Raw genomic sequence first — 19,621 nt, forward strand, 5'->3', positions numbered from 1 at the left:
CTTCACGCCGTGGGAGACCTGTATTTTAGGGGAATGGACTGTCCAAATTGTTTAACACAAGCAAAAGTTGCCAGTTTTGCAGATCACCATAAACCAGGTCAGCTTGGGAGATCTCCATTATTACCCTTTACGCAGGTGGCGCTGTGGGTTAAACCACAGAGCCTAGGACTTGCCGATCAGAAGGGTGGCGGTTCAAATCCCTGCAACGGGGTGAGCTCCCGTTGCTCGGTCCCTGCTCCTGCCAACCTAGCAATTTGAAAGCACAAAGTGCAAGTAGATAAATAAGTACTGCTCCGGCGAGAAGGTAAACGGCGTTTCCGTGCACTGCTCTGGTTCGCCAGAAGCGGCTTAGTATAAAGCAAGATGAGCGCCGCAACCCCAGAGTCAGTCACGACTGGACCTAATGGTCAGGGGTCCCTTTACCTTTACCCCATGTTTGCCTCATGCTTAGGACTCCCCTGCTTTCTGCTATCTCTAGTAAGATGCATGAAGAGGTTGACCCTGGGTGCAGGGGCGGAGGAAGGGGGCGGTAGGGGCGCCTCCCCAGGTGTCATCACTGAGGGGGGTGACATACAGCACGCCGCCCACCCACAACTCCCAAGTCTACCCCGAGCCATCGGGCAAAGGGGCAGAGTTGTGCCGCTTTCCCAGCAGCCTTTCCCCCTTCCCCTTTCATTCTGACAGCTCAGGAGAGGCTTGGGAGTCGCGGGTGGGCCGTGCGCCATCACCCCCCACTCCCGGGCTGCTTCCTTGGGGGAGAGCCTCCCCCAAGCTGTCAAAAGGAAGGGAGGAAGGCTACTGGGAAAGTGGCGCGGCTCGCCCTCTGGAAGGCTCGCTGCGGTGCCCCTCTGGGACACTCGCCCCACCTCCCTGGAACGTTTGCCCTGCCCCATGGCTCCGCCCCCATGCGCACAGCATGCGCGCCAGTCCAGGTGCCAGAACAGCTAGCTCCGCCTCTGCCTGGGTAGCAATTCCCACATCGTCTCAGGCAAAAATGGATTTTGCATCTCAATGGCTGATGCCTGTGGCACAGGAAAAATAGATAGATAGGTGATAGATAGATAGATAGATAAACTTTATTCGCATTAGCCGATGGCCATAACAACATAAAACAAGCAAAAGGTAAAGGGACCCCTGACCATTTGGTCCAGTCATGACCGACTCTGGGGTTGCGGTGCTCATCTCGCTTTATTGACCGAGGGAGCCGGCATGACTAAGCCGCTTCTGGCGAACCAGAGCAGCGCATGGAAACGCCGTTTACCTTCCCGCCGGAGTGGTACCTATTTATCTACTTGCACTTTGACGTGCTTTCGAACCGCTAGGTGGGAAGGAGCAGAGACCGAGCAACGGGAGCTCACCCCATCGCGGGGATTCAAACCACCGACCTTCTGATCGGCAAGTCCTAGGCTCTGGGGTTTAACCCACAGCGCCACCCGCGTCCCTAAAACAAGCAATATATACAATTAAAAAGACAACAATGGGTAAAAGTGGGTAAAAGGAAATATGTATGCTAACATTCTTTAGTGTATGTTTATGCACCAGCTCAGGATGATGAACCTAGATGGAGGTAAGCAAAACCAAGTGTGAAATCTGTCACCCCCAACAGGCAAAGGACGATATGGGGAGGTGTGGCGTGCTACGTGGCATGGGGAAAACGTGGCGGTCAAGATCTTCTCGTCCCGGGATGAGCAGTCGTGGTTCCGTGAGACAGAGATCTACAACACAGTGCTGCTGAGGCATGACAACATCTTAGGTGAGCAGAAATGGGGCAGTTTTTCCGGAAATGTCAGCACAGATAAATCAGTATTGTCAATCCTTTTTTTTTTTAGAGCGCAGTTCTGACACCTTTTATATTTTTAAAAAGCACTAAATATATATACAGTGGAACCTTGGTTCTTGAATGCCTTGGTACTCGAACATTTCAGCTCCCGAACGCTGAAAATCCGGAAGTAAGTGTTTCGGCTTTTGAACATTTTTCGGAAGCCGAATATCTGATGCAGCTGTCGGCTATTGTTTCTGCGCCATTCAGAAGCCGCGCCTTGGTTTTCGAACGTTTCAGAAGTCAAACTGACTTCGGGAATGGATTACATTCAAGAACCAAGGTACTACTGTATATAAAGTCTTCAAAATTTACAATCTTTGAATTTTGCCATTCATTTCACTAACCAAGTAACGTGTACAGAAATGAATATACTAGGGCAAAGTGCGTAAAAATGTGTGTGCTTCGGAAGATAACATACAAAAGTGCATTGTATTAGGGAAAATATTAATGTGCTTTGCAGAATGTATATATTGGGCAAAATTGCCACCAAAATCTGTATATTAGGAGAAATAAGCCCTAAACTGCTGGTGAATTTTAATAGGTGCTTTTGAAAACAGAGGTCACAAACCAGTACGGAAAGGTTGAAAACTCCAGATTGGAAAAATGAAGAACTGAGCAAAACCGAAATGGCAGTATTTGTCCATCCCTACCTCACATCTCCTTTATTTTCTCCTCCTTCTGCCTCTGTGCAGTCACAGATAGCAAACCTAGGAGATGCCTCTGTTTGGAATCGTGAAGAATGAGTTTGAGGCCTACTGCCAGTCAGAGCAGAGTATTGAGAATGGGCTGTGGGTCCAACAGCATAACATCTATTCTCAGTTCACCAATGCCCTTCTTCAGTTTTTACTCTTGTCTGCTCCTCTGCAATCCCTTCCTAGTTATCCTAGCTCAGGCATAGGCAAACTCGGCCCTCCAGATGTTTTGAGACTACAACTCCCATTATCCCTGACCACTGGTCCTGTTAGCTAGGGATGATGGGAGTTGTAGTCCCAAAACATCTGGAGGGCCGAATTTGCCTATGCCTATCCTAGCTTCACCTTTTCCTGCTTCTCTCCCTTTTTCCTCCATCCTTCTTATTTCACCTACCCCTCACTCCCACAATCCCCTCCTAAAATTTCCTTAGGGCAAAACGGGCAGCCATTTTGCATTTCTTTCTGAAGCCCCTTGATCATTCATGCCCTTGTGTGGGGTCCACTCCTGATTTCTGCCCTCCTTCAACCGACCGCAGGATTCATTGCCTCCGACATGACCTCCAGGAACTCCAGCACCCAGCTGTGGCTGATCACCCACTACCATGAGCACGGCTCCCTCTACGACTACCTTCAGCACACGGCGCTGGATGTGGAGAGCTGCCTGCTCTTCGCCAACTCCATCATCTGCGGCCTCCTCCATCTCCACGTGGAGATCTTTGGTACCCAGGGCAAGCCAGCCATTGCTCACCGGGACCTAAAGAGTAGGAACATCTTAGTCAAGAACAACAAGCAGTGCTGCATCGCTGATCTGGGTAAGTAGACTTTAGGTGCTGAGGTGGGGCACTGGAAATGCTGGTCCAACCTCTGCTTAAGGAATTAGGAAGCTTTTGAGGGGAAGAAGAGAGTCGCCGGGAAGTCTGACTCTTGCATCTTCTGAGTGATGAAAAAGAAAGGTAAAGGACCCCTGGACGGTTAAGTCCAGTCAAAGGCAACTCTGGGGTTGCGGCGCTCATCTCACTTTCAGGTCGAGGGAGCCAGCGTTTGTCCACAGACAGCTTTCTGAGTCATATGGCCACAGGACTAAACCGCTTCTGGTGCAACGGAAACCAGAGCGCATGGAAACGCTGTTTATCTTCTCACTGCAGTGGTACCTATTTATCTACTTGCACTGGTGTGCTTTCGAACTGCTAGGTTGGCAGGAGCAGGGACCGAGCAACGGAAGCTCAACCCGTCACAGGGATTGGAACCGCCAACCTTCTGATCGGCAAGCCCAAGATGCTCAGTGGTTTAGACCACAGCGCTACCCGCGTTCCGTTTCCAAATGATTACACACAAGTGGGCACACAGAAAGGCAGGCAGGTGGGCTGCTAGCCAGGGGCGGAGCTACCTGCCCCGGCACCCAGAGTGGCGCGGGGGCGGGGCTAGCCGCCAACTCGGCGAGCGGGCGGGGCACTGTTTGCCGCCTGCAGCAGTGTCATCCCTAGTGGCCTACCGCCTGTGCAGCGAGCATCCGGGGCACTGCACACGCAGCGAGCATGGGGGGGTGGCATGGCGATGTCACCTGCTGTCATGGCTGACACCCGGTGCGCACCGCACCCGCCCTCCTCCATCAGTGCTGCCAGCCACTCCAAGCCAGAATGGAGAGGTATGGTTTTCGTGTAGGGATGTGAATAGTTGCTAGGTGAGGGTATATTTATTGGATATTATCCTTCCTCATGTTTGTGAGTCCAGCTTAAAAGCGAAGCTTAGATAGGCTAGTTTTAGCCTTTTAGTAATCCAGGGTGCTTTAAGGCAGACTGGATTCTTCTGGCATTCCCCCCCCCTTTGCCCCCTCCCTTAAACAATAATCACACGAACAGTCTTGTAAAATGTGAAAATAACATTTACTCACTCAGAATACAGTGGTGCCCCGCAAGACGAATGCCTCGGAAGACGAAAACCTCGCAAGACGAAAGAGTTTTCCATTTTCTGAGCTGCTTCGCAAGACGGATTTCCCTATGGGCTTGCTTCGCAAGACGAAACGTCTTCTGCTTTTTTTTTTTAAACCGCCAATGCATTCCTATGGGAAACCGTCAATACACATTGGTGCTTCGCACGACGAAAAAACTTGTAGAATGAAAAAACTCGCAGAACGAATTAATTTCGTCTTGCGGGGCACCACTGTACTTGTTGATGAGTAACACATACAGCAGCTCTGTTCAGGCAGGCTTAAAACGGTAATTCAGTTACTAGTATATGCTTTAGTCTTGGCATAAGTTGGCAGGATGTTGTAACAGGCTCATCAGTTGCCATCACAAACCAGCATTCTTCTAACCATTGGCACTGTTTCTCTCTCAGGTCTGGCAGTCATGCATTCCCAGAGCAGCGACTACTTGGACATTGGCAACAACCCAAGGGTGGGCACAAAACGCTACATGGCCCCTGAAGTTTTAGATGAACAGATTCAAATGGACCGCTTTGAATCCTTCAAGAGGACCGACATTTGGGCATATGGCCTCGTCCTCTGGGAGATAGCCCGGAGAACTGTCGTTAACGGTAAGGCGACCATTATCTCAAGGTTCAAGTATAATCAAGTTGGTTCATCAATCCCCCACTTTTCACGATGGCCATAAATGGCTCCCTAGCCCAGAGATGGGAAACCTGTGGCTGTCCATGTCATTGGGACTGCTGGCTCTTCAACCTTGTCCTAAGCCATAGCGTGTGGCTTGTTTTCCAAGCTTTTCTGTAAAAGTGTGTTAAGCATTTTTAACCAGTTCATTAACCAAAAGGGCTTCCGGAGTGGCTTACATCAGATCAGCAAAAGCAGTAACAGTCCTTGCTGTCTTATTAGATCAGGGACTCAGCTATACAGCTGCAAATCAAACCTTTTAAGTGTGTTGTAAGATGCATTATACAAATGTGACACTAGATGGCGATTGTGAGCTATGGCAAATTCAATATATTTTTCAAAGTTGTTTTTTTAAAAAGCATTCTCACAACGTTTTTAATATGTGTCTAGATTCCTCCCAGGACATCCAAAGTCCCATCTGGACTCCCCCCACCCCACCTGCAAATACCTCTGGAACGTTCTGTCTCCATCCCATAGCAAGTGACCATGTGCATTTTACCATTCTATGCAGTGCTCGGCTTCTGGTATGATGCCTCTGTTGGAGGCAGCATGCCTCTGAACATCAGTGGCTGAGAATTGGAAGTGTGGAGAATGCTGTTGTGCTTCAATCCTGCTTGCGGGTTTCTCATAGGGCCAATCGGTTCGTGTGCTCTATGGGTCTTCATCTGTCCCTGGCCAGAGTCACATGGAGTGCTGTGGCTTTGCAATCTCCAATGATCAGCTGAATGTTGGCATTTTGCAAGCTGTGCCTTTTCCTGCACGGTTTTATTTCAAACTATGCGGGCAAAAAACAGGTCCCCCCCCCCCTCCGCCCCGAATCGTGCTGACATGTGATTGAAAGGTGGGTGGGTCAGGGAGATCAAGATCTGGCTCCCCTAGCCAGATCCAGTTTCCCGCCCCTGCTGTAACATCTCACACAGCCAGCCTGTCTAAATTGTCAATTTAGGATTGAAAATAGCAGCTGCAGCCAGAGAATGCAAAGGGGAGGACAGCCACACACCACCATCTCCCTTAGCATTTGGCTCCCTGCGCAGAAATAATCACTAATCAGGCTTGTTAATGCGAAGGCTTTCGGCTGGTCTAGTTGGATGGAGGCTTCTCTTTTATTTTCCTTTTCCACGCGAATGATTAGCTGTAAATTATAAACACTGTAATCTAGTGTCAGCGCCAGGCTTACTGATTAAAGGGACCATTAGACTCAATCAGCACTTTGTTTGTTCAGCTCTGATTAGGAAACAAGCAGCATCGCGGCTCAGTCTGGCAATGGGCCACGTCCATGGAACTTCTGCTATCCCCCAGCCAATCCTGCAGGGGAATCGCAGCAAAGCCGTTCCTGTCTTCATAAGGATGCAGGGGCCTCCGAGAAACGGCCTCTTGTTTCTCCCCATATGCATGCATGTAGGAAAGAGGCCACAACCTGATCTTCGCTAGGCAGCTTTGCAGGGTGAAAATGGTGCTGTGCAATTCTCATACCCTCCGACATTTCTCCGAAGGAAATAGGGACATGCTATTTCATACCTGCCAACATTTATCCAGTGAAAGTTTTGTTGTGTAGTCATGTCCGACTCTTCGTGACCCCATGGACCAGAGCACGCCAGGCACTCCTGTCTTCCACTGCCTCCCGCAGTTTGGTCAAACTCATGCTGGTAGCTTTGAGAACACTGTCCAACCATCTCGTCCTCTGTCGTCCCCTTCTTCTTGTGCCCTCCATCTTTCCCAACATCAGGGTCTTTTCCAGGGAGTCTTCTCTTTTCATGAGGTGGCCAAAGTATTGGAGCCTCAGCTCCAGGATCTGTCCTTCCAGTGAGCACTCAGGGCTAATTTCCTTCAGAATGGATAGGTTTGATCTTCTTGCAGTCCATGGGACTCTCAAGAGTCTCCTCCAGCATCATAATTCAAAAGCATCAATTCTTCGGCGATCAGCCTTCTTCATGGTCCAGCTCTCACTTCCATACATCACTACTGGGAAAACCATAGCTTTAACTATACGGACCTTTGTCGGCAAGGTGATGTCTCTGCTTTTAACGTCCTAAGGAAAAGCGGGATATTCCAGGATCAAATCAGAAACCTGGATGGCTTCCGTAAATCCAGTACTGTGCCAGGAAAACAGGGACACTTGGAGGGTTTGCTGAATTTTGCGGTGCGTGCAGGTTCCCTGTAAATAGTGCAGTGCAGCTGCTATTTAGTCTTCATGCAGGGAAGAACAGAGTCAAAAAGTAAGGAAATGCCAAACGAGAGACAGTGTGCTACTGGTGAGAGAAATGGGTTAGGACTGGGGAGACCTGAGTTCTGATGTCCACCCCCAGGCATGGAAGTTGTTTTGGGCAGCTTCTAGGCTGGTTGTTTATTGAGCATTCTTCCAGATAGGTTTGTGTGGTGGTCACACAACATTGTCAGCTAGGGGTTGTTGTTCTGCACTTTACAGCACAGTTTTCTATCATTTTTCGTATATTAATTGCACTGGAAGGTGCTAGATAACAGCGAGATCTTGTACAACTCAGAAAACCCATTTGGAAGCATCTTAGATGAGCCTGGGCCAATCATTTTTTCATAGCCTAACATACTTCACAAGGTTGTTAGGAGGATAAACTGTGGGTTGAGGGAGACCCATGTGAACTGCCCTGAGCTTTAGAGAAAGGAGCTACATTATTTATTATTAGTAAAAATAAACCCATCCCAATCTCTTGCCCATAGAGAAGGCATTGGGGGCACAGTCTGCCTGATACTAAGGTCCAAGATTCAGAACTATGTGTCCTGAGATCATGACGTTTAGCTTGTTCCTGTGGCTTGGATGCTTCTCAGTTTACAATAATGCCAGCCAGGGTTCACCCTGACCTTTCCCTGTGGGGAATTTCTATTACAGGTGAAGCAGCAGCTTGCTAATTCTCAGCCCTACCTGCCCCCAGAAATGAGAGGCTGAAAAGAAAACACTTGTTAATTAAAAAGCAAAAAGAATCTCCTAGTCAAAGCACAGATTGGCCGGGCTAATCCTATATCTCTCTTTTGGAATAGGCACTGCCCATTAATAAGCCTATTATATTCACAGTGCACGGCCTTAATTGGATGCCTGTTAACTGTTAAGTGCCTAATGTGGCTATATGCCTGCACACATATGCCAGCAGAAACACACACAATCTCTACCAAATGTGGAGTCCTATACAAAAAATATAGAGAAATCCTTGCTTGCTTTGATTACTGTTTTGATGGTCCTTATCATCCACTGCCTTGACAGTTCTTTTTTTAGTTATAACAAGGCACAGCGCGACATTTCGCTGGGCTTTGGGGCAATCAATATTTAAGAAACCCAGAAAACACCATGTCAGCGAGCCCCAAATGGTTAAAGTCTCCAGTGCTAAAGACATATGGAGCCAATTAGCATTGGAATGGATTAACAAACAAAAGACCAGCTGCCAGAGGTTCTAGGTGAGAGGAGATTCTGGCCACCAGGTGGCGCCACAGGCACAAGGCTTTGGGAACAATGAACCTAGCCTTTTGCCATTTGGTTGGCAACCCCTTGAAAATAACTTGTCGGAGTTGGAGACTAGTTTGAGCTTTGAGGGGGGGTGGCTGCACCCTGATCAGCCTCAAAGGACCATTGGCCCAGGTGAAACTTCCTGCTGAGTTGTGCAACCAAATCCTTTTTTGTTATGGGGTTTTGTAAGCTTAGGAAAAAAGGTGAGTCTTCTTCTTCTTTGGCGATCACTCATAGCCAAGGAAGATTGTCCGCCATAAACGCGGTCTTAACAGTGAGTCCGTCAGTGACTGTGGAGGCCAATTCTGGATCCACACGTCCTTCCACAGTGGCGACATAGGTTTCCAGGAGGAGCTGATCACAGTGAGGGTTTGCCAAGCGTGTCTTCCTCTTGGCACATTTCTCCCTTTTGTCCTGGGTTCGAGTGTCTTCAAAGTCCATGACACCTTTGGAAAAGGCTGTTCTCCAACTGGAGCGCTCGCAGGCCAGTGTTTCCCAGTTGTCGGTGTTTCTACTACATTTTTTAGATTTGCCTTGAGAGAGTCTTTAAACCTCTTTTGTTGACCACCAGCATTAGGCTTTCCATATTTAAATTCGGAATAGAGTACAGTGGTACCTCGGGTTACATACACTTCAGGTTACAGACGCTTCAGGTTACAGACTCCACTAACCCAGAAATAGTACCTCGGGTTAAGAGCTTTGCTTCAGGATTAGAACAGAAATCATGTGGTGGCAGCGGGAGGCCCCATTAGCTAAAGTGGTGCTTAAGGTTAAGAACAGTTTCAGGTTAAGAACGGACCTCCAGAACAAATTAAGTTCTTAACCCGAGGTACCACTGTAGTTGTTTTGGGAGAGGATAATCAGGCTTCTTCCACTCAAAGATATCTTGGGATATGTCAGTCTATATAGCAGAGCTTTCCAAACTTTTCATGTTGGTGGTGACACACTTTTTTAGACATGCATCATTTCGCGACGCAGTAATTCAGTTTTACTAGCAAAACAGGCGTTAAATTAACCCTTTTCCAGCCCTGGGAGGAGGGCAGGGAGCATTGCAGGACACACTGCAGCCGACACACTAATATGTCAGCAAACCTTTTCAGCAGGGGACCAGTCCACTGTCCCTCAGACCTTGTAGGGGGCCGGAATATATTGGGGGGGGTGGAATGATGCAAGAGCACCACAAGCCCTGGTGACTGCTTACCTGTGTCTTGCGAGCGGTGGGGGCTGGCGGCGGGACGATGAGCGGTGCACAATAGGGCTCCAGAGAGGGGCTGCTTAAAATGGCGGCCGCTCAAGTGCTGCTGTTGCTGGCAATAACAAAACCCAGCCCCCTTCCTCCTCTAGGCAGGGCGGGGAGAAGCCAGGAGGAGGGAGGGAGGAGGCGCTGCCGCCGCCATGTGAGGGAGAGGGAAAGAACGTACGCACTGGTGATCCACGTGACGATTCCCGGGCCATCTGTGGGCTGGATCCAGAAGGCAATTGGGCCTGATCCGGCCCGTGGACCTTAGTTTGCCTAGGTAAAGGTAAAGGGACCCCTCACCATTAGCTCCAGTCATGACCGACTCTGGGCTTGCGGCGCTCATCTCACTTTACTGGACGAGGGAGCCGGCGTACAGCTTCCGGGTCATGTGGCCAGCATGACTAAGCTGCTTCTGGCGAACCATAGCAGCGCACGGAAATGCTGTTTACCTTCCCGTCAGAGTGGTACCTATTTATCTACTTGCACTTTGAGGTGCTTTCAAACTGCTAGGTTGTCAGGAGCAGGGACCGAGCAACGGGAGCTCACCCCGTCGCGGGGATTCGAACCGCCGACCTTCTGATCGGCAAGTCCTAGGCTCTGTGGTTTAACCCACAGTGCCACCTGCATCCCTCCTTAGTTTGCCTACCCATGCAATAATGTGTCACAACACACAGTTTGGAAAGCGCCGGTCTTTAGCCTGACATTTTCTTGGAATCCAGAAATGCCCCACTTCTTAGTGTTTCAGATCTGGATTTCCTGTTGCCAAACAAACCACCCCTATTGTCAAATTTGGCTAGGGTGTGTGCAAATAGCAAAAGACTGTAATTTTGCACCCGCCAGCCATTGATTATTCCATGGCTTAATATCAGAATTTGTCACTGCCTGCAGTAGATTACATGGACATGTTTTCCCCGTGATATAGGAACAAGATTAAGATATCAGTGCCATCAGCAATCACTGTGACAAGCTTACACCCAGCAAAGTTCAAACAGCTCTTTACAACTGCTGTCGCCCTTTATGACCTTTTCCCTGCTAGTAGTTCTCAAAATTGTGTTTGTTTGTTTTTGGAACTAAGAGGCATTCTGGTGATAAGGACCTTAGAATTCTCACGAAACATTACTGCCACTGTTCACCATTTGTCTGTATCTTTTCTACACCCCCGTCCATCAAACACCACTCAAAACTTTTCCAAACATGCATTTCAGATAAAGGCCTCAGAAACACATGTTGAAAAAGCAACATTATGAAGTCACCAGAGTGGTGCTAGCCCACATGTTCAATATACACCCATCTCCAAATGGGCTTGAACTGTGATGCTGTACCCGGCCATCAATAATACAGCAAGGTTTTTTTCATGTTAGGGTTCACATTGGCTGTCATCAGTGGCGTAGCGTGGGGGGTGCAGGGGGGGCCGGCCGCACCGGGCGCAACATCTGGGGGGGCCGCGCGCTTGCACTCGCAGCTCTCTGCCCCTACCTGGCTCACTCACTCTCTCTCACTGCAGTGCTGGCTGTGCGAATCTGATCCGAGCCGCCGGGTCGCCGCCCACTGTGGAGGGGAGGGTGCCAGGCGTGTGGTGCGGTGCGGAGTGAGAGAGAGGGACTATCTGGGGGAGGGACAGTGCAGGGGGGCGCACAAATTACTTGCCTTGCCCCAGGTTAGGGGGAGCAAATTACTTGCCTTGCCCCGGGTGCTGACAACCCACGCTACGCCACTGGCTGTCATGGTATAGACACTGCTCAGCAGAGATTCTCTTGAGATTTCTGTAAATCTTACGTGTTTCTCTGTCCAAAAATTACGGTGCTGCTCTTTGGCCAACAACTTTTAAAAGCAGCTCACAAATTACAGAACAGTTTTTCATCCAGATCTAAAATAATGCAAAAGAGTAATACAGTGGTACCTCGGGTTACGGACGCTTCAGGTTACAGATGCTTCAGGTTACAGACTCCGCTAACCTAGAAATAGTAAGAACTTTGCTTCAGGATGAGAACAGAAATCGTGCAGCAGCGACGCGGTGGCAGCGGGAGGCCCCATTAGCTAAAGTGGTGCTTCAGATTAAGAACAGTTTCAGGTTAAGAACGGACCTCCAGAACAAATTAAGTTCTTAACCCGAGGTACCACTGTAAAAACAGCAGAAATAATCTGAGGCACCACATTAAAACCAGCTGGCTGATATGCTGGAATGCCTGCACTGGCGGAGGAATGGGGGGGCAGGGGGCACACAGCCCCCGGCACCATCTGGGAGGGGGGTACCATCACGGCCGCCCCCCCCAGACATGCGCCGCGCAATCCCCCCCCCCCACACACACACTGCACTGGGAGCATACAGCTTCGCCTAGGACCCTCGTACCTACGGGACTGCCTCTCCCAATATGCCCCACGGAGAGCCTCAAGGTCCATAAATAGCAACACCCTAGAGGTCCCGGGCCCTAAGGAAGTTAGATTAGCCTCAACCAGAGCCAGGGCCTTTTCAACACTGGCTCCGGCCTGGTGGAACGCTCTGCCTCATGAGACCAGGGCCCTGCAGGATCTGATTTCTTTCCGCAGAGCCTGTAAGACAGAGTTGTTCCGCCTGGCCTTTGGCTTGGAGCCAATTTGATTCCCTCCCCCTCTTTCTTTTTTCTTTCTCGTTTCTCCTCCTGTGATGAGGCTGCATTTTAATATTTTCATGTTTCAATATTTTAATGTTGTATTTTAATCTTTTTTAAAAATTTGTATTCATTCAACTTGTTTTTATTATTGCTTTTTAGCCGCCCTGAGCCCGGCCTTGGCTGGGGAGGGTGGGCTTTAATAAAAAGTATTATTATTATTATTATTATTATTATTATTATTATTATTATTATAAATGCCTGTGCAAATAAAAACATTGCCCGGCACTGGGAAGTTGTGAGGTGTGTGGCATCGGGCAATTCTCCCTGGGAAAGATTTTCCAAATGTGGTGTGCCACTCATGCAGTGGCGTAGCATGGGTTGTCAGCACCCGGGGCAAGGCAAGTAATTTGCACCCCCTAACCCATGGATTTGCGCCCCCTAACCCTAACCCCCAGATGTTGCGCCCAGTGCGGCCGCCCCCCCCCCCTGCACCCCCCACGCTACGCCACTGCACTCATGGAAGGCTCTTTCTCTCCAGTCACAACACACCTAACTTCAGGCAGTTGGGAGTCTCAGGAAGGGTCTTTTTGTAAGTCAAACGGACTCCCAGAATGGATTACGTTCGGGAACCAAGGTACAACTGTCTATGTTTCCACTCAGGTCTTCAAATATCCTGTTGGAAGCTGCCCAGAGTGGCTGGGGAGGCCTGGCCAGATGGGCGGGGTATAAGTAATAAATGATGATGATGATGATCATGGAAAGCACATTGCAGTAGTCTAGCGTAGATTACCATGGCTGGTGGATGCACTTGATTGTGTTTAATGAGAGGCATACACACGTTTGGCTCATAGGGCATGTATCAATGTGATGGGTTTGCGCCATCAACAATACAACTGTTCTTCGGCAATCGCGCCATTTCTTCTTGTGCTGATTTCAGCGCTATGACATTTTGGAACAAATTGCCCTTTCCCCTTCCTGTATTCTCTTGCCAAACTCCTCAGCTTCATTGGCAATTATCTTATGCTGGCTATGCTATTCCACTGAATGTATTAAGTAAACCAGAAAAATGCGAATGGAATTGATTACAATGTGCCAAAAAACATGCAGTTATCTTGCTTGCCATAGCTTTGAAATTTCCGGATATCCTAGCATCAAAAATGTCAGTGCATTGCAAAATGAGGGTGCTGAGTAGCTGATCACAGTGCAAGTCTGGAGCATGTCTGGAGCATGTCAGCTTCCCTTGATCTGTGAATAAACTTTTCAGGCCATCTTCAGGATCTTAATGCTCTCTTTCTTTTTAAAAATTCAAATACTGTTTTTGTTTATTTTCATGGTACAGAAGATCGATTTTGAGAAAACAATTGTTACAACAATTGTTGTCCTGATAAAATTATAGACTTTTATCATGCCGTGTGTTAAAGTTTCATTTAAGAACTCTTAAGAGATCATGCCAGGGACGCGGATGGCGCTGTGGGTTAAACCACAGAGCATAGGACTTGCCAATCAGAAGGTCGGCGGTTCGAATCCCTGCGACGGGGTGAGCTCCCGTTGCTCTGTCCCTGCTCCTGACAACCTAGCAGTTCGAAAGCACGTCAAAGTGCAAGTAGATAAATAAGTACCGCTCCGGCAAGAAGGTAAATGGCATTTCAGTGTGCTGCTCTGGTTCGCCAGAAGCGGCTTAGTTGGACCTGGAAGTTGTACGCCGGCTCCCTCGGCCAATAAAGCGGGATGAGCGCCGCAACCCCAGATTCGGTCACGACTGGACCTAAGGTCAGGGGTCCCTTTACCTTATCCCTCTGTCTGCAAATCCTCACCCTGTGTGCCATTTCTTGCTCGTTCTCAAGTTTAGCTTGGGGCCTACAGCAGACCAAGGTACATACTGCACACATTTGCAGATGAGTTAGACAGTTTGGTGTACAGCAATATGGATGGAATGCCCTATAGATCTGCACACCCTGACCTCAAACATCTCTCTCTCTCTCTCTCCCTCCCTCCCTGTTGCTCCATCTTTTCATATCGCAGGGATTGTCGAAGATTACAAGCCTCCTTTCTTTGACATGGTGCCAATTGACCCCAGCTTTGATGATATGAAGAAAGTGGTTTGCATCGACCAACAGACGCCCACCATCCCAAATCGGTTGTACTCAGACGTGGTGAGTGATACAGCGTGAAGACTCTCTTTGTTCTAAGTAGGGAGGGTCTCTATGCAGCCGAGGGGAGGAGACCAGCGAGCCAGGTCTCTATCTCTTGCCCTGTCCTCCACCTTTATAAGGAAACAAGGAGTGTGTTTAACATCATAGCTGGATGTGAACTGGGCTTCCATGTCAAATCGAGGGACCCAGCCACAGGGGAAACTGAGCGGCACCTTCTGTGCCCAGAGAGAAAGGATGTTCATAACATCTAAGGTATCAGTCTGCAACCTCGGGTCACATCTACACCATACGTTTAATGCACAAGAATCCCGTGCAAGAATCCTGGAAACTGTAGTTCATTAAGGCTGCTGGGAATTATAGTTCTGCAAGGGTAAACTGCAGTTTCCAGAACTCTTTGGGGGAAGCCATGTGCTTTAAATCTAAGGGGAGGCTGTGTTGCATTGTAGCTTTGAAAATACCCGTTCCTGAAGGCACACATAGGTAGCTTCTCCTACCTGTTCTTACCTTGGTCTTGCTTGCTGCTGGTTGTTGTTGTTGTTTAGTTGTTTAGTCGTGTCCGACTCTTTGTGACCCCCTGGACCAGAGCACGCCAGGCACTCCTGGCTTCCACTGCCTCCCGCAGTTTGGTCAAACTCATGCTGGTAGCTTCAAGAACACTGTCCCACCATCTCGTCCTCTGTCATCCCCTTCTCCTTGCGCCCTCCATCTTTCCCAACATCAGGGTCTTTTCCAGGGAGTCTTCTCTTCTCATGAGGTGGCCAAAGTATTGGAGCCTCAGCTCCAGGATCTGTCCTTCCCGTGAGCACTCAGGGCTGATTTCCTTCAGAATGGATAAGTTTGATCTTCTTGCAGTCCATGGGACTCCCAAGAGTCTCCTCCAGCACCATAATTCAAAAGCATCAATTCTTTGGCGATCAGCCTTCTTTATCGTCCAGTTCTCACTTCCATACATCACTACTGGGAAAACCATGGCTTTAACTATACAGACCTTTGTTGGCAAGGTGATGTCTCTGCTTTTTAAGATGCTGTCTAGGTTTGTCATTGCTTAATGGCAAACCATGCTTAATGCTTAATGTCATTAACAGCAGGCATCTTTTAATTTTGTGGCTGCTGTCACCATCTGCAGTGATCATGGAGCCCAAGAAAGTAAAATCTCTCACTGCTTCAATTTCTTCCCCTTCTATTTGCCAGGAGGTGATGGGACCAGTGGCCATGATCTTCGTTTTTTTGATGTTGAGCTTCAAACCATATTTTGTGCTCTCCTCTTTCGCCCTCATTAAAAGGTTCTTTAATTCCTCCTCACTTTCTGCCATCAAGGTTGTGTCATCTGCATATCTGAGGTTGTTGATATTTCTTTCGGCAATCTTAATTCCGGCTTGGGATTCATCCAGCCCAGCCTTTCGCATGATGAATTCTGCATATTAGTTAAATAAGCAGGGAGGCAAAATACAGCCTTGTCGTACTCCTTTCCCAATTTTGAACCAATCAGTTGTTCCATATCCAGTTCTAACTGCAGCTTCTTGTCCCACATAGAGATTTCTCAGGAGACAGATGATGTGATCAGGCACTCCCATTTCTTTAAGAACTTGCCGTAGTTTGCTGTGGTCGACATAGTTTGCTTGCTGGTACCCTTCCCCAGCCTGCTGTAACAATGAAGCCAAGAGTTCTCCAGGCACCCTGCAGAGTGTGCAAAAAAACAAAGGACCCAGCAATGGAAAGGGCAAGCAGGAGAAACTGCAGTTTCTGGATCAGCAATTTCTAATGGGCTGAGCAGTCCTCTGACATGAAATTGGCAAAACCTTGAGTTCAAATTGTGACACTGGGGTAGGGAACCTGTGGCTCATCAGCTGTTGCTGGACTCCAGCTCCCACCATCGCTGACCATTGGCCATGCTGGCTAGGGCAGATGGGAGTCCCATAGCAGTTGGAGGGCCACAGCATGCCCCAACCTGCTGCCCTAAGGCAGATCTGGCTTAGGCAGAGCATTCTGTGTTGTGTATGTTACAAAAATTGGGTGCCTCCCCTCCTCTCTGCTGAGTTGCAGCAAGATTCCAGGGGGTTCCAGGCATTCACGCTGGGTCTGTGGTCCTTGGGAGAACAGAGACACGGCAGAGACTGTTGTCGCTTTAAGAAATATGATTTATCCACCTATTTACACCTTACGTCTCCATGGAGGGAGTCCAGCTCTTACAACACGCTCATTTCAAGAGGGGCTTACACCCCACAGAGGTGCAACCCTAGAGTCCAAGGTATCTCTGCCTGGCAGCCTTCAGCCAGCCTGCCCAAGATGGATCCCAGTCTTTCTTCCTTCTTCCCAGCAACACTTGCTCAAGACTCTCTTTTCCTGTCACCTCACACCCAATTAACTCTGGCAACCTTCCAACCCCCCCCCCTCTCTGTTCACACCTGGGGCAAGGGGATGGGGACAGTTCTCTTGCATTGCCAATGGTCCTCAATGGCCCTGTATTGTTTCTTGATGGCCCTAGCTTGGCGAGGTCGTTGTTGTTTTTTTGCATGAGCTAGCCCAAGAATTCCTCTGCAGCTTGCATTTCTCTCTTCACATCCCACATACTCAAAATCCTACAATTTATTAATTTCTAGGGTTTGGGGTAGCATCCCCTTCCCAAATCTATAATACAGTATGTAGATTTGCAATCACCCTGTGGCATTAGGATACAACATTTGCATCCCTGGTGATCTCCACTTATCTTTCCAGTTAATTAAATAAGGAAATTCCTTGCTGTGAAGATAAGAATATGAATCTGTGTGGGCGTTGCTGGGTGGAATCTCAGGAGCTCAGAGGGAGGATGACCAGGACTTTGGGTGGTCCGGAGATAAGGCTCAAGCTCAGAGTGGTTCTGCCCTCCACAGCAATAATAATAATAATAATTTTTTATTTATACCCCACCCTTCCCAGTTCAAAAACCGGGATCAGGGCGGCTAACAACAAATTTAAAACACTTAATTGTAAAAGCAGCATAAAATACAGTATAAAAACATGAATAACAATAAAATAGAAAAATCAATTTAGGGGAAATAAGCATTAGATAATCCCCAGGACTAGCTGGCTGAATTGGTCCTTCTTGGGCCAGCGAGGAGGCCAGGGGAGAATTAGCTGTGGGGTCTCAGAGCAGGTAATCTTCATAAAAGGGGAGGGGGAGGGAAGAGAAGGGAAATAAAAGATCAGGCTAAATTCAAATTAAAGGCCAGGCGGAATAGCTCTATCTTACAGGCCCAACGGAAGGTGGTTAAATCCTGCAGGGCCCTGGTCTCATGGGACAGAGCATTCCACCAGGTTGGAGCCATCGCTGAATAGGCCCTGGCGGAGGATAGTCTGACATCTTTGGGCACGGGACCTCTAAACTATGGTTATTCATGGACCTTAAGGTCCTCTGCGAGGCATACCAGGAGAGGCAGTCCAGTAAATACGAGGGCCCTAAGCCACAAAGGGCTTTAAAGGTCAAGACCAGCACCTTGAACCTGACCCTATACTCCACAGCTGAAGAATTAAAAGTGCACACACTGTGAATACGTGAAAAACAGGATTTGCTTGCTTTGTGCAAGTAAGAGATGGGCAACCTCCAGGATGCTATTGGACTCCAACTTGCATTAGCCCCAGCTATCATGGCCAATCTAGGGACGCGGGTGGCGCTGTGAGTTAAACCACAGAGCCTAGGACTTGCCAATCAGAAGGTCGGTGGCTCGAATCCCCGCGACGGGATGAGCTCCCGTTGCTCGGTCCCTGCTCCTGCCAAATTAGCAGTTCGAAAACACGAAGTGCAAGTAGATAAATAGGTACCGCTCTGGCGGGAAGGTAAACGGCGTTTCCGTGCGCTGCTCTGGTTCGCCAGAAGCGTCTTAGTCATGCTGGCCACATGACCCGGAAGCTGTACACCTGCTCCCTCGGCCAATAAAGCGAGATGAGCGCCGCAACCCCAGAGTCGGCCACGACTGGACCTACTGGTCAGGGGTCCCTTTACCTTTACCTTTATCATGGCTAATGTTCACGGACAGCAGGAGCTGGAGTTCAACAACTGCTAGCGAGGCGGTGCCAGGACACCTTGCCTGAGCAAAGCGGGGAGGAGAGAGGTCCTCTGTTACCAATGCCTTCCTTGCGCAGTAGGCTTCCGCGCAGAGAGGGGAGGCGCAGACTGGGCGTCAAAAAACTACTCTGCTGGGGAAGGTTTAAGGACCGCCCACTCTCAGATTCGGCCAGTGAATGAGCAAGACACGGAATAGAGGCGCTCTGCATGGCGAAGGGTTTTTTTGCACCAATAACAAGGCTTTACGGGACGCGGGTGGCGCTGTGGGTTAAACCATAGAGCCTAGGACTTGTCAATCAGAAGGTCGGCGGTTCGAATCCCTGCGACGGAGTGAGCTCCCGTTGCTTGGTCCCTGCTCCCGCCAACCTAGCAGTTCGAAAGCACATCTAAGTGCAAGTAGATAAATAGGTACCACTCCAGCGGGAAGGTAAACGGCGTTTCCGTGCACTGCTCTGGTTCGCCAGAAATGGCTTAGTCATGCTGGCCACATGATCCGGAAGCTGTACACCGGCTCCCTCGGCCAATAAAGCGAGATGAGCGCCGCAACGCCAGAGTCAACTACGACTGGACCTAATGGTCAGGGGTCCCTTTACCTTTTAACAAGGCTTAACAACAGACCAGGGAGGCATTTGCCTGATTGCTCTCGAGCAACCCCCTGACACCTGTAACACTAGCCTATAAGGGAAACGTTTCAGCTTCCTATAGCATGGAATTATTTTTTTAAAAAAATCACAATGTGAACTGCTTCACACATCCACATTTAAGGTGCCTGCAGGAGATAGGCTAAGTGAGTGTGGCTTGAGGCTTTTCACCCATGAGAATCTGGTAAAGGAATTGTGTGTCTGCTTCCTTATGCAGGCAGATCCAGATTTTTCATTGCAGGACTGCATTCCACCACCCTTCCCTGAGCTTTGTTTAGATTTGTTATCATGGCGAAGCAGTTGTATAACCCTTCCACCACACACCCAAGAGGGAAAAAATGCAAGTGCTGCCACCAGTTC

At 48.9% G+C, this 19,621-nt stretch overlaps 1 protein-coding gene across 3 annotated transcripts in view; it reads left to right on the forward strand.

Annotated features, from left to right (window-relative positions):
• ACVRL1 (activin A receptor like type 1) overlaps positions 1-19,621 on the forward strand; it is a 50,419-nt gene that overhangs the window by 21,325 nt on the left and 9,473 nt on the right. For all 3 annotated transcript variants that reach the window (XR_014508039.1, XR_014508040.1, XM_083427668.1), the window contains exons 6-9: positions 1,607-1,753; positions 3,051-3,326; positions 4,852-5,049; positions 14,448-14,578. Coding sequence is in view for 1 of the 3 variants with exons in the window: in XM_083427668.1 (XP_083283794.1) it covers positions 1,607-1,753; positions 3,051-3,326; positions 4,852-5,049; positions 14,448-14,578 (752 nt within the window). In the remaining 2 variants the exon portion in view is untranslated. The remainder of the gene's footprint in view (positions 1-1,606; positions 1,754-3,050; positions 3,327-4,851; positions 5,050-14,447; positions 14,579-19,621) is intronic.

This window comes from Podarcis tiliguerta (genome assembly GCF_965153285.1).
Source record: "Podarcis tiliguerta genome assembly, chromosome: 2".
NCBI lineage: Eukaryota > Metazoa > Chordata > Lepidosauria > Squamata > Lacertidae > Podarcis > Podarcis tiliguerta.